Below are 16,667 nucleotides of genomic sequence, written 5' to 3' on the forward strand. Positions count from 1 at the left end.
CCCCTACATGTCCGATAATACTCGGTTTCCCTTGGCTCCTGAAACACAATCCACGTTTGAATTGGATTGAAGGAGAGATTGTGAGTTGGGGTGAGAGATGCAAAGGTGTGTGCTTGAAGCAAATCCCACAACCTATTGGCACCATTAATGTTCCTATTACACCTCCCTTGACCACACAAATACCTACGCAGTATATGGATTTAAAAGAGGTATTTAACAAGGTCCAGTCAGAAGGGTTACCTCCTCATAGACCTTATGACTGTACTATAAATGTATTACCAGGGACTATGCCTCCCAAGGGAGGAGTTTATGCCTTGTCCCCCCAAGAAAATCTTTGTTTGGAAGAATACATAAAGGATGCTCTCAGAAAGGGTCATATCCGTAGATCCTCCTCACCAGCCGGGGCTGGGTTCTTCTTTGTCTCTAAAAAAGAAGGAGACCTACGCCCCTGTATCGATTATAGGGGTTTGAATAGGATTACCATAAAAAATGCCTACCCTATTCCCCTTATATCAGAGCTGTTTGACAGATTGAAAGGAGCTCTAGTCTTTACCAAGCTCGATCTCCGAAGTGCATACAATCTAGTCAGAATTAAGGACGGTCACGAATGGATGACCGCATTTAACACCAGAATGGGACATTACGAATACCTGGTTATGCCGTTTGGATTATGTAACGCTCCAGCGGTATTCCAGGATTTTATTAACGATGTCCTAAGAGAGTACCTTCACATGTTCGTTCTAGTGTATCTGGACGACATACTCATCTATTCCCCAGACCTAGAGACACATCACGAACATGTGAGAATTGTACTCAAAACCCTGTTACAGAACGGTCTTTACTGTAAACTGGAGAAATGCCAGTTTGACCAAACGGAGATACAATTCCTTGGATACGTTATATCTCCGTCTGGTTTCCAGATGGATCCCCGCAAACTGGAGGCAGTCTTACAGTGGCCATTGCCCAAGGGCCTTAAAGCTACTCAACGCTTTATAGGTTTTGCGAATTACTACCGCAAATTCATAAAGGGATTTTCCTCCGTGATTTCCCCTATAACCAATTTAACAAAAAAAGGAGCAAATTGTATATCTTGGCCCAAAGAAGCAAGAGAGGCATTTGAACGGTTAAAATCTTTATTTTCCTCAGCACCTGTCCTGACCCATCCTGATCCAACCAAACCATTTATCCTAGAGGTAGATGCGTCAGAGACAGGAGTTGGAGCCATTCTGTCTCAGAGAGAAAGTCCTGATACGCCTTTACATCCCTGTGGATTTTACTCTCGCAAACTCACACCTGCCGAGAAGAATTATGACATAGGGAATAGGGAACTTTTGGCCATTGTACTTGCCCTTAAAGAATGGAGGCATCTCTTGGAAGGTTCCAAAGAGCCACTTCTGATCTTTACTGATCATAAGAATTTGGCTTATATTGGGGACGCTAAGAGACTATCCTCTCGTCAGGCTAGATGGTCATTGTTCCTCTCCCGATTCAATTTCGTAATTACGTATAGGCCATTGGCGGATCCAGGGGGGGGCAACGGGGCAATTGCCCCCCCCGAGATTCTCCCCTGCCGGCTAGTGCAGGGCTGGCATTGCCCAAGCGCCAGCCCTGCAATGTGCCTGCGGACCGGGGAGGGAGATCAGTGATCTCCCTCCCCGGTCCGCAGGCACATTACTGACAGCCGACCGGAAGGGGAGGGAGAGAGGACCCGGGAGCTGTTACCAGCAGCTCCTCCGGGTCCTCCTCTCGCGAGATTTGGAGCGTTGCCGCGGTTACCACGGCAACGCTCCAAATCTCGCGAGAGTGAACTCTAGCCCTGGAGCGCGGGCTAGAGTTCATTCCTACCACTGGGACCACCAGGGAATCCCCACTGGGACCACCAGGGATCCATGAATATCCCCCCTCCTCCTCAATAAAGGTAAGAAGGGAGGGGGGACATAAATATATTTTATTAAATACATTTTTTTTTTTAATTAAAAAGCCTCCCTTCCCTCCTCCCCTTCCCCCCATACACACTGCCCCACATACACTGCCCCCATACACACACTGCCCCCATACACACACTGACCCCATACACACACTACACACACTGACCCCATACACACACTGACCCCATACACACACTACACACACTGACCCCATACACACACTACACACACTGACCCCATACACACACTACACACACTGACCCCATACACACTACACACACTGACCCCATACACACACTGACCCCATACACACACTACACACACTGACCCCATACACACACTGACCCCATACACACACTGACCCCATACACACACTACACACACTGACCCCATACACACACTGACCCCATACACACACTGACCCCATACACACACTGACCCCATACACACACTGACCCCACACACACACTGACCCCACACACACACTGACCCCACACACACTGACCCCATACACACACTACACACACTGACCCCACACACACAAACACTGCCCCATACACACAAACACTGCCCCCATACACACAAACACTGCCCCTGTACACACAAACACTGCCCCCATACACACACTACACACACTGACCCCATACACACACTACACACACTGACCCCATACACACACTGACCCCATACACACACTACACACACTGACCCCATACACACACTGACCCCATACACACACTACACACACTGACCCCATACACACACTACACACACTGACCCCATACACACACTACACACACTGACCCCATACACACTACACACACTGACCCCATACACACACTGACCCCATACACCCACTGACCCCATACACACACTGACCCCATACACACACTACACACACTGACCCCATACACACACTGATCCCATACACACACTACACACACTGACCCCATACACACACTGACCCCATACACACACTGACCCCATACACACACTACACACACTGACCCCATACACACACTGACCCCATACACACACTACACACACTGACCCCATACACACACTGACCCCATACACACACTGACCCCATACACACACTGACCCCACACACACACTGACCCCACACACACACTGACCCCACACACACTGACCCCATACACACACTACACACACTGACCCCACACACACAAACACTGCCCCATACACACAAGCACTGCCCCCATACACACAAACACTGCCCCCATACACACAAACACTGCCCCCATACACACAAACACTGCCCCCATACACACACTGTCCCCATATACACACTGTCCCCATATACACACTGTCCCCATATACACACTGTCCCCATATAAACACTGTCCCCATACACACACTGCCCCATACACACACTGACCCCATACACACACTGCCCCACATACAAACACTACACACACTGCCCCCACATACAAACACTGCCCCCCATACAAACACTGCCCCCCATACACACACTGCCCACAAACACACACTGCCCACAAACACACACTGCCCACAAACACACACTGCCCACAAACACTGTCCCCATACAACACTGTCCCCATACAACACTGTCCCACAAACACTGTCCCCATACAACACTGTCCCCATACAACACTGTCCCACAAACACTGTCCCCATACACTGTCCCCATACACACTGCCCCATACACATACTGCCCCGCACACACTGCACACCTATACACACACAGTGCCCTACACACACTGCTGCCCCCCATACACACATTGCCCCAAACACATACACACAGTGCCCCCCATACACACACTGCCCCACACAGACATACAGTGCCCCCATACACACACTGCCCCCTAACACACACACTGCCACCCTTACGCACTCACACTCACTTCACCGCTCACACACACTGCACCTTTCACACACACTTCACCCCTAACACACACCACTTCTCCTATGCCCTATATCCCAGCAGACCCCAGGTAAGTTGTCAAACTGTTCTTAAACGGTATGACTACTTACTCTGGGGTGGGATCCTGGCACTACTGGCACCATAACTACTACACTGAGCTGTAGTGGTTATTGTGCTAGGATTATTTTTTTTAAATAATCTACAAGTGCCCCTCCCGAGATCAGGCTCTGGATCCGCCACTGGTATAGGCCTGGTACTAAAAACACCAAGGCAGATGCACTTTCTAGGCAGTTTGAGACAGAGGAAGTTCCGGAACAAGAGGTATATCCTATTATACCTCCTGAATGCCTCATTGCCACTACAGTTTCCGAAGTGTCTTCTCCACTCCTCGGTGCCATAATAGCAGATCAAACTCAGGCACCTGTGGGAAAGCCTCCGGACAAACTGTATGTGTCACCTCAGTTCCGAAAGAAGGTACTAGATATGTTCCATGACAACCTCACAGCGGGCCATCCTGGAGTCCATAAAACTCTCTCTGCCATCTCCAGGAGGTTTTGGTGGCCTGCTCTTAGGAACGATATCAAAGAGTACGTTGGGGCATGTCAAATATGTGCCGTTTCTAAAGTACCTCCTAGATCGCCTCCTGGACTGCTACAACCACTGCCCATACCTAGTGCTCCATGGACCCACTTAGCCATGGATTTTATTGTGGATCTACCCAGTTCAAACGGGTTTAATACAGTCCTTATGGTTATCGATAGATTCACAAAGATGGCACATTTTGTCCCACTTAAAAAATTACCATCTGCTCAGGATCTAGTTCAAATATTCTTGAGAGAAATCTTTCGGTTTCACGGTGTACCCAAAAGCATAGTATCTGACAGAGGCACCCAGTTTGTTTCTAGGTTCTGGCATTCCTTCTGTAAACAATTGGGCATCGAACTCTCCTTTTCATCAGCGTATCACCCTCAAACAAATGGAGCAGCAGAGAGGGCGAATCAGTCTTTAGAAGCCTATTTACGTTGCTTTATAAATGCCAATCAGTCTAACTGGTATGAACTCTTACCCATGGCTGAGTTCGCCAGGAACAACGCCACTCATGAATCTTCTAATCATACTCCATTCTTTGTAAATCAGGGTTATCACCCCGCGGTTTTTCCTTCTGAATTCTCAGACACGGAAATTCCTGCTTTGAACATCCGTTTAGAATCGATTCATGATACCTGGGATTCCGTCCATTCAGCTCTGCAAAAAGCCTCATTACGAGCAAAGGTCCAAGCTGACAAAAAACGGGGCGCTAATCCTGTCTATCTTCCAGGTGACAGGGTGTGGCTCTCCACAAAACATATCAAGCTCAAGGTCCCGTCCATGAAGTTTGCCCCTCGATACATAGGTCCCTTTCGAGTTACCCAACGTATTAATCCAGTGACCTATTCTTTGGCACTACCGGCTCATATGAGAATTGCGAATACTTTCCATGTGTCTCTGCTCAAGCCCCTTACTTGCAATCGCTACACCAAGTTATCCACTCCTCCTCCGCCCTTGGTAGTGGGTGATCAAGAAGAATATGAAGTCCGTTCTATCATGGACTCCAAGTTATCCAGAGGTGTCTTGTCCTATCTCGTTGACTGGAAGGGTTATGGCCCCGAGGAACGTTGTTGGGTTCCTGCTGACCGGGTCCATGCGCCCCGTCTTATCCGGTCATTTCACAACCGCTTTCCTCTTAAGCCGGGTCCTTCCCGCCCTTTGCGCGGTCTTTGAGTGGGGGGTACTGTTGCGGTCACCGGCCCGCCGAGCCTCACGGCCGTGCCCGACCGGCACGACCGTACCAACTACACGAGCTTACCTGCTCGTCGGCGAGCCGGGAACCGCGCACTCACTTCTTCCAGGCATCACGCCCGAATCCAATATGGCGCCGATCACGTAGTCACGTCTATGGATAGCCCCGCCCCCGAGAGTTATACCAACGTGTGCGTGACGTCACGACGTCAACGCACATGCACGTTTTGGGGTCAGAGGTCGCCCTCTGACCAATCATAGCCTAGAGAGGGGTATTTAAACCCCTAGCTTTTCCCAGAACTTTGCCATGTCGTGGTTTCAGTTTCCTGGTTTCCTGAGAGTGTTATTTCCGTGATTCTGATTTCCTGGTATCCTGATCCTTGGCGTTTCCCTGGTTATTCTGATCTCTGGTTTCCCTGACTTGGCTTGTTTTATCGGTATTGAGTATTTTCTGGCTTCCTTGACCTTGGCTTTCCCTTTGACCATTCTCTGTCTCTAGCGTATTAGTCCGGCCATTCTAAGGTCCGGTTTACGCTCTATCCTGTTATTTTCCTTTTCTTATCTATGTATATGTTTACATAGTTTCTGCGTGCTGGACCACATAGTTAGCCGTGACACACCATTTGCTGCAAAACTTCGGGATTTGTATTTTCTGCAGTAAGCTCTCACCAAACCACGAAGTGTTTCAACTAGTCTTTATACTCCTATTGTTTTAATGAGAGCTCAGCATTTTCAGTAGATCCCTGCCCAACAGATGTTGATGGGACATGTCGTAGAGTACATGTTGACACAACTACATTAATCAGCTAATACCCACTTTGAATACATGATATCCACAATGCATTACAAATATATGCAAAAAATACAATCTAAATAAAATAAAACAGGAATATAAATAGGACACAAGGTCACGCATTTAGACTGGAAGAAAGGAGATTTAGTCTAAGCCAAAGGAGAGGGTTTTTTACAGTTAGTACAATTAGAATGTGGAATTCTCTGCCCGAAGAGGTGTTTTTTTTCAGAGTCTGTACAGATGTTTAAACAACTGAATGAATACTTGCAAAAAACATATAGAGTAACTTGATAGGATTTTAAAGGCCCAGATTTAGCTGATATTTCAATTTACTAATTGGTACCTACAATGCCTGGTAGTAAGACAGTCACATGTTCCTTTTCCATAAGGGTGTCAATCTTATCCCTTACTTGGTCCGAAGCACCTTCTGGGACTGCGCTGGGCAAGTGGTGACTTTGGTTTTGGGAGTATCGGCCAAGTAAGGGGACACTTTTATATGTTTGTTTGTTTTCTTCAGCCTAAGAAGAAATTCTGCTTAAATTGTATTGTTTATATTTTCATGTTTCCATACCTATGACATTTGGGGTTTTGCAAATGATGATACTTTGTCGTTTATGTTTCATCAATAAAAAACATTTATACCGGAAAAAAACGCTTGATAATCTTACCAGTAAAAACTAAACTGACGTTCTCAAGCTCTTCCTGCGGGACTTTAAAGCTGAAGGACTCATTGTAGAAAGGATCTATGGTTCCTCTCATACAGGATGTCTTTTTGGTTTTCACTAATTTCAACCCGTGTACTAACTGGATTTTCACAAAGGGATCTGAAATGAAAAAAAATCATGTATAAATTACACATAGCTCGGTGCCTATGTCCTTCGAAGCAAGGCAAAACAATGATAATCTACAATACAGAAATAATAGAGAAGGACATAGCGCAATACTGTTGCAAAATAATATAATTGTGGTTTAAATGATTGCACTCACAAAAACAGTTTGATTGAAGGCACATCAAATATACTGCTGTGAAGAATTCAGGACTTGTGGACCATCAGAATCATGCATAGGAAGAAAGAAATAAATAATAGTGCAGAGTATCCAAGTAAAAAAAACACACTTTATTCACAAATGCACTTACAGAATTGCAGTGTCAAGTAGGCACATCAAGGTTCAGATGGAATGGTACATCCCAGTGGAAAAATCCAGAGGAGCAGAAAAACCAGGTGCATAAATAAAATCAACAATATAATAAAAAGTATTAAAACAAAAAACTCTAGCACTAAAGGAAAGCCCTACGCGTTTCGTTCATAAAAGAACTTCCTCAGGGGCATCAAATATGAAGTCCTCCAAATGCAGGCATAAAATCAAGTCCAGAAACCTCCCTTTTAAATCCGTCCGGTTTGGCGCGAAAAAGCCGACTCACTGAGTAGGGCTCAAACGCGTAGGGCTTTCCTTTAGTGCTAGAGTTTTTTGTTTTAATACTTTTTATTATATTGTTGATTTTATTTATGCACCTGGTTTTTCTGCTCCTCTGGATTTTTCCACTGGGATGTACCATTCCATCTGAACCTTGATGTGCCTACTTGACACTGCAATTCTGTAAGTGCATTTGTGAATAAAGTGTGTTTTTTTTACTTGGATACTCTGCACTATTATTTCTTTCTTTCTTCCTATGCATGATTCTGATGGTCCACAAGTCCTGAATTCTTCACAGCAGTATATTTGATGTGCCTTCAATCAAACTGTTTTTGTGAGTGCAATCATTTAAACCACAATTATATTATTTTGCAACAGTATTGCGCTATGTCCTTCTCTATTATTTCTGTATTGTAGATTGCCATTTTTTTGGGTGTTTTGTTGTTATTGCCTTGAGGATATAAGAGGAATCCTTTATCTACAATACAGTTAATTAAGGGTAATTTGTGTTTTTGTTTCACCCAATACCCACTAAGTGTGTTTGCTATCTACACACAGGTGAATGTACACTGTTTGTTTTTAAAACAATGATAATGCAAATACATGGGAATAAAGAAAACTAAATGTTTTATATTTGAAACTAAACTTTAAAAAAAGTAAAAAAAACACCCCTGCAATAATGACCATAAACATGATGGAAAAAAAGGGAGCAATGTGATTTTTCTCTCCATAAATACTAGTAGTCAGATTTGAAATTAGTATTTTTCAATCCAGCAAATGACAAAAAAATTACTAATGATAACATGAAAGCAGTTAACCAGAAAGGGAACATTTAGCTTTTACTAAAATTGAAATGTTTGGGGAAAAGAATACAGGGAAATTTGAAAATGAGTGGGTTTATGGATGTTGCGGACTGAAAGTAGTGCTAGTTGAGATGGGGTTAGAAGATCGATAAAGGTGTTATTATTTCCTTACAGGCTGTCCTTGCAGGTTCTGAATGCCTGGAAGCAAAGCATGCCCAGTGCGTGTGCTATACAAAGCCATAATGAGACATAGCTAAAGCTAGACTAACATAAATGGCAAGAATTCATTTATTCTCTAAGCTTTCTTGAAAGAACTTATTGCTAAACATATTTAACATCACGCGATGACCAGGCAGTTAGAAAATGGTCTGGTAATTGCTTGGAAGTGTTATGAGATGCTGCATAGTTCCATACCTCCTAAGTGTTCCTATTTAGCAGGGACAGTCCCTATTTTGGGCACAAATCTCTCATGTCCCTCATCTCTATCCTAATGTTCCTCTGTTTTAAGAGCTCCATAGTGTTGGTGTGTATAACAGAGCTATAACACAATAATACTGCCAGTAATGTGTCTTTAAACTACAATAAATGTGTAGCAATCAATCTGTGTAAATACGATACATTGTTCTTGTTGCAAATTAAATTTAAATTGCATAAATTGTTATGGGAAGTTACCTAAAATATCTTAGAAGAGACTTGCGCCTGGCAAACACCCTCATTCACACTCCTAAAATTAAAGTGTCCCTCATTTGTCCATTTCAAATATTGGGAAGTATGGAGCACAGAGGAACAGAACATTAACAGAGGCAAAGATGATGAGACAAACATAAGAGTCTACTTTACAATGTGATTGCCATTAGCCAGGCATCTATATTAATAAATATTCTATAAATAGACACCGACAGCTAAAGTGAAATACATTGCTGTCAGTATAATCATATGTACTGTAAATCTGCTTGTGTATACCACTGAGCTATCGTAGCAGGTATTGTCTTAACAAACCGGCCAGACTGTAACGGACTTACCAGATCCCTGGCTCATATCTGTTTGAAGAAGTTGTTTTGCTCGTATAATATCCACATTTAATCTTCCAGCGCTTGGCAGATAGTTAAGAGACAGAAGTAATTCTCCCAGCTCAACTTCATTCTTAATGGAGAAAATATAAAAAGAAAGAATCATATGGATGTTCTACCACTACTTATTGTCCTTCATTTATTAATTAATTGTCTATCCATCAATAATTGTGTCTTGCTTCCCAGTTACCTCTCCCTTCATTAGTCCATCTTAAAATAAAAATACCTAAGACATTGTTGGGGTCACACACTTAAAATTCCCCAATTTTTATGTAGGCAGATAAAGGAGCAGTCTCAAGTAAACAGAGGTTGTGCCTACCACTGACTTCTGCAGCACCTATCAACAGCTTGCATGGTGGCACTTAGAGTGGTAGATGAGTATGGGAAATGTAATGTAGGTACAGAAGCCTGAAGCTCTTTCTTTCAAAGTGCCACCAGTTCAGCTCTATCTTCAGCTCCTGCCGAGGAGTCATGTCACTTGTGCATTCTCATACATGTTTATGAGAACAAAATGGAGGTCTACTGAAGAACATAAGCAAGATTCTTCAAGGATCTTTTAAATCTAGGTGCCATTGTCATGTCCTGACTATCATTACAATGTGATTGCTTCTATCAGGTGCTGAAGTGATGACTGATGGGAAACAGCAAAATGTGGGACAGCCAGAAACTATTTAAAACTCAACCTTTTTTAAAAAGATGCCAAAAATTGACTTGTCCATTAGACAAAGTGGCCCTGATTTTGTGCTAGAATTACACTGAACAAAATTATAAACGCAACACTTTTGTTTTTGCCCCCATTTTTCATGAGCTGAACTCAAAGATCTAAGTTTTAAAAAGTTTCTGGCTGTCCCACTTTTTCTATGTACACAAAAGGCCTGTTTCTCTCAAATATTGTTCAGTGTAGTTCTATTGGTTTTATATATATATATATATATATATATATATATATATATATATATACTATACCATTATGAAAAACAGAGCCATACTATAGGACCACTACAAGCACCCAAATCACTACATCTCAGTTCCGAAAACAGTTCCATAGATTTGGCTGCACACACTGCTGACCGCGTTCGGCTGAATAAAGATGGCCGCCCAGTGGTCGGCAATTTACCTACAGCAGGCTCCCAGCCTGGGAGGTAAATTGCCTGCACACTTCCACTTCTGTGTGGTCCGCCAGTTTAGTACTTGGTTCAGTAAGCCCCATTTACTGAACCAAGTGGGAGAAAGCCATGCACAAAGGATTTGAAAGGTCTGGGGACATAGTTGGACATTGTCACACAAAGTCTCAATATGTCCCCAGATGGTTCTTAAAGGGCCAGCACAGTCCAATAAAAGTCCATAAGCCCCAATACTGTTTTTAAAGAACACAATATCCCAGGGGCCATTGTCCCAAGGCAAGAGGCTGGCAAGCATGCCTCACCAGGACCAAGTGGCGAAGGGCAATTTGTCACACCCTCTATCCCTAGCATCTTACACAAACTCTCTGCATCCACTATACAAAAACTCTTCATCCACTACATACACACACTCTCTACATCCCCTACACACATACAATGCATCACTTACACACACACACACACACACACACACACTTCATCCCCTTTAGACACACTGTATCACTACACACACATTGCATTCACTACACACACACTTCATTTTCTACACACACATTTAATTTACTACACACACACTGCATAGAGTACACAAACACACACACTGCATCTCAAGGTGGACTCAAGGTAGGCCTTGTGGGCGGACTCAGGGGCACAGACCTTGAGCAGTGTAAGCGGCCCCAACATTTCTGATGGCAACCCTGATCACAGTATATGTTTTTTTTTGTATTCAGAGAATAAAGTTGATATTGATTGATAAATACAACAACACTCTGACACAATTTATGGCATCTAAAAGGGTACAGACACAGTATTTTACGCAAGATATTTTAGTTTCTCAATGATTCCCTGGTGCGATCAAAAGTCAGTGTGTTACCAGTTACTCCAAGTTCTCCATTTACTTAACCCCATAAAGATTAATGATATTCCATGGTAGAGATGATACAATGGGGTTTGTCTATTATTATTAGTATCTTATTATTTATATAGCGCCATCACATTCCGTAGAGCTGTACAATGGGTGGACTAACAGACATGTACAGTAGTTGTAACCAGACAACTGGACAAACAGGAACAGAGAGGTGGAGGGCCCTGCTCAATGAGCTTACATTCTAGAAAGAGTGGGGTATAGTGACACAAAGGGTAAAAGTAGGGGTACGAAGTAGGCTGCTACAAAAGTATTTACTGAGGGCTTAGTAAGTGATATTTGACAGTTGCAAGAGAGGAGTCATGGGGTGGGCGATATGCTTTCTTGAAGAAGTGAGTTTTCAATGATTTTTTGAATGAGTGGAGACTGGGTGAAAGTCTTACAGAGAAGGGTATGTCATTCCACAGAAGAGGTGCATCCCTGGAGAAATCTTGGAGGCAAGCATTAGAGCTGGGAGTATGGACAGAGGATATACGTAGGTCTTTAGCAGAGCGTAAGGGCCTCGACAGGACATACTTGTGTATTAGGGAGGATAGGTAGGTTGGAGCAGCATTTTGTAGGGACTTGTAAGTAAGCACCAGAATTTTAAATTGAGCCCTATATCTAGCTGAAAGCCAATGCAGGGACTGACAGAGGGGGGAGGCGTGGGAGGTGCGAGCGGACAGGAAAATGAGCCTCGCCGCCGCATTCATTATAGATTGCAGCGGTGCAATCTGGGAACACGTAAGGCCACTGAGAAGGGTATTGCAGTAGTCTAGGCGAGAGAGAACAAGAGCATGGACCAGCACCTTAGCCGCATTTGGGGTTAAATAGGGGCGGATGCACGCTATGTTTTTGAGATGGAAGCAACAGGATTTGGCGATTGATTGGACCTGAGGGGTAAAGGTTGGAGTCAAAAAGAACACCCAGGCAGCAAGCCTGCGAGGTAGAGGTGATGATAGCGCCATTGACTTGGAGGGAGACAGATACGGGAGTAGTAACACTTGAGGGAGGAAAGACCAGAAGTTCTGTTTTGGACAGCCATCCAGTTGGAAATCGAAGAGAGGCAGTCAGAGACACGAGTCAAGATGGGCAGAGAGAGATCAGGAGAGGACAGGTAGATTTGCATGTCATCCACATAGGAATGATAACGGAAGCCAAAGGAGCTGATGAGTTTACCAAGGGAGGCAGTATAGATAGAGAACAGTAGAGGACCAAGGACAGAACCTTGGGGGACGCCGACAGAGAGTGGTTGGGGGGGAAGAGGCAGAGTCCGAGAAAGAAACACTGAAAGAGCGCTGGGAGAGGTAGGAGGAGAGGCAGGAGAGAGCAGTATCCCGTAGACCAAAATTATGGAGAATGCAAAGAAGCTGTTGATGATCAACAGTGTCAAAGGCAGCCGTGAGATTTAGCAGCAATTAAATTGTTGGATACTTTGGTCACAGCCGTTTCAACAGAATGACCAGCGCAGAATCCAGACTGAAGGGGGTCAAGCAGAGAGTTGGATTTGAGAAAGTCAGTCAGTCTGGTGTACACAACTCTCTCGAGGATCTTGGAGGCAAATGGCAGTAGCGAGAGGCGGTAGTTGGATGGGGAGTTGGGGTCAAGGCTGGGCTTTTTCAGAATTGGGCTAACCCCCTTGCATTGAGTTTCCACCATTTAGCAATAATAAATTATCTTTCATGACATATTCCATAGTATTGCTTTATTCATTGAAAAGTCAAAAACGCAGCATTGTACATGGATAAAAATGAATAACATATGTAATAGCTTCTTTTAGGTGCTTGTTTAAAAAAAAATACCCTCATCTCAAACTTTTAATATCAGCTCACAATAACGATCTTTTGTGTGTTGTGAATTTGCGTAATTTCATACACATTTTTGGAATTTTGGAAAAATAAAAACTTATCTTACATTCAGACCTCTTAAATTAATATGATAACCCCAGAAGAGGTAAAGAGGCAGACATCATCATCAAGAAGTGCCAATATTCCTCTGTTGTATCATATTGACAAGCGGTAAATCTTAATCTTGCTTTGATTTTTTTTTTTTGTCAATTCTGATTCAAAAAGTATTGATCTTTCATATACGAGTCTAGTGAGCAAAGTGAATAGGCATGTAAATGTGAGATATCATTGAACTGTATGAATCATCACCATCCATGTTTATGTGTAACACGTAAGGACAGGCATGTGCCTTCTGTATTTAAATAAATGCCAGAAAATCTGTAAATGTCAAGGAACAGGCCGGCCCGTACTAAGGTAAAGGATTAGTTGTGTAAAGGTTATCAGAAACATCTCACCACATCTCAACCAATTACTTATTATTTACAAATGCATGATCAAAAACTGTTTAAATGTTATCTGCCTGATATTCAATAAGGGGTCACAGGAAGAGTCAATTGATGCATCCGTATACATAGTGAATCTATTGATTAACTGTGGCGTTTAACATGGAAGGCTAATAAAGGCACTCTAAATATTGGTTGGTACTAAACCGAAAATTTGCAACAAGTTATATACAGGTAGAATGTTTCATTAAGAAAACATGTGCTTTTATTATTAGTAATGGTAAAGAAAATGTATTTAATCAATACATATATTTATGCTAATAATGTATAAAATATTGTTATTTGATAAATAAAATATATGGCCAATGAGAAGGACACAGCAGGGGCTATTTTTTGGAACTGCGCGCTAACACAGATATAATATGCCCATAACATTACACAGTCTTAGAGATATTCTCGTCCCCAATGACATAATGCTGCCATCAGTACCTAATAACTAGCGCTGAGCGCTACGTAATCTGATGGCGCTATATAAATAATAAAATAATAATTAAAGAAATACTACAAGCATATAAAGCATTTCAGCTTCCTGGCTTATTTTAGGGTTAATTTGTCTGTCCCTGCAGGCTTATTTAATAAAAGTGTCTATTTGAAGAAAATGTGGTGCTTTTATAAACTAACTTTGTCACACCTTCCCAGCTGTCAATGAGACAGCTAGAAGGGCTCAGTGTTGCTTGCTTTGAATTATAGTTCATCATGGAAGAGTCGCTTTCGGGGCTTTCTAATTGAACAATGCAACCTTGCTATTCCAAAAAGCTGGCTCGTCATATGCATGCATGATGATGTGTTGGCAAATCTTCTCAATGAAAGGTCTGTCCCATCTGTGATGGACTTTGTTTGATCAGATGTTTCTCAAGTCTGTGTTGGATAAAAAGAAGGCTTACAACTGCAGTAGCTGCAGAAACTAGTACTGCAGTTAATGTAAGCAAAATTTTCAGACCACTCAAAAATATACAAAAAACATTAACTTGATACTTTTTGTAGAGTATATATGCTAAATGGTTGAATTTTTTTTTCCCCCTATGGATTGTTCCATTAAAGTTGAATAACACCAGTTCTCTTAAAGGGTTAGAGAACAAGCATCATAATCTCTACAGCCCAATGCAGCGGTTAAGATGCCAGAAGAACCCTGTCCCAGTTCTCCAGAATGGTATGCTGTGCATGAAAATCTGCACAGAATTGCCATTGGATGGCTGAAGTGGACTTAAAGCGGCACTGTCATGGCTGAATCCCGTTTTTTTTTAACCTCCCTCCCGACTCCACTACATCTAACTGACCCCTTAGTCACCCCCAAATACCCCTAGGCCCCCTATATTACCTATTTTTTTTCTCTTTATTTTCTGCCCCGACCTATATTCCGGGGCACCGCCATCTTTGTGTGGGTAGAGTAAGTCCCTGTGGGACTCGTCATCTGCCCACACTAGATAGTGCTGTGAGATTCCCGCACATGTTCAGTTAACACTTGGGCATGCGAACGGGAATTTCATCTATTCATTCATTCATCAGAAAGCCGAATGAATGAATAGAAATGTCAGACGAACAAACAAACACTGAATATCAGTGTTCGTTTGTTCGTTCAGTTTATTACAACTACCGGCTCGCAGCTCCCTCCTTGTAATATGTAAAGATAGAAGCGTCAGGGAGCAGTGCTCCCCACCACTTCCTAAGACCCCCATGTCCTCCCTCACTCTATAGGGGTCAATATGACCCCCATAATAGCATAAAGGAGATTAAAATCTCCCGAATGCCCCTACTCTCTATACCGCAGGTAGGGCATATCTACTAAACAGTGAGCAGCCTGTGGTTGCTCACTGTTAAAAAGAACAAACACAAAAAAAACCCTAGTAACCCCCCCTCCTAAATAACAATAAAGAAGGGGGGACCTACTGTCCTCCCCCCCGGCCCCCACCCCTGCGCGGTGGGTGGGGGCCCTAATTAAGAATGTGGGGGGGACCTACTGTCCTCCCCCTGGCCCCTACCCCTGCACGGTGGGTGGGGGCCCTAAATAAGAATGTGGGGGGGACCTACTGTCCTCCCCCTGGCCCCTACCCCTGCACGGTGGGTGGGGGCCATAAATAACAATAAGAGGGGGACCTACTGTCCCCCCCCCAGCCCCCACCTCTGTGCGGTGGGTGGGGGCCCTAAATAAGAATGTGGGGGGGCCTAGTCACCCCCCCACCCAAATAAAAACCTATCCCCTCTCAAAAAATGTGCTGTACTCCCAAATGTCATAACAAAGCATTTCCATATCTGTTTAAGCCTATGCCTGCTGTTGTGGCATCCTAGGCCACCATGTAACTCAATCTATGCACAATGAAAAAAATAGTGAGGGGGGAATAAATAACTAATCTGTAAAGAAAAATAAAACTTACCATTTGATGTCTTTTTTTTTTCTAAAATCTTAATTTTTCATCCCCAAAAAATGCCAAATAAAAAAACATCATACCCATCGAACTTAAAATAAAATAAAAAACCAGAGCGCAAAAAAAAAACAGCTGAAAAAAAAAAAAAAAAGACGCTAAAAAAATGAATCCATCTTCACCCGGCGAAGTCACTGCGCATACTGAGCTCCGCAGGGCGGGGCAATGCTTTTTTGA

General features: G+C 43.3%; 1 protein-coding gene across 3 annotated transcripts in view; it reads right to left on the minus strand.

Moving 5' to 3' along the window:
• Positions 1–16,667, minus strand: part of SYT17 (synaptotagmin 17) — a 128,022-nt gene that overhangs the window by 15,924 nt on the left and 95,431 nt on the right. For all 3 annotated transcript variants that reach the window (XM_063428855.1, XM_063428854.1, XM_063428856.1), the window contains 2 exons: positions 9,648–9,768; positions 7,075–7,230 (listed from right to left, as the gene is read on the minus strand). In XM_063428855.1, coding sequence (XP_063284925.1) covers positions 7,075–7,230; positions 9,648–9,768 — 277 coding nt within the window. The remainder of the gene's footprint in view (positions 1–7,074; positions 7,231–9,647; positions 9,769–16,667) is intronic.

The sequence above is a fragment of the Pelobates fuscus genome, chromosome 8 (assembly GCF_036172605.1).
Source record: "Pelobates fuscus isolate aPelFus1 chromosome 8, aPelFus1.pri, whole genome shotgun sequence".
Lineage (NCBI taxonomy): Eukaryota > Metazoa > Chordata > Amphibia > Anura > Pelobatidae > Pelobates > Pelobates fuscus.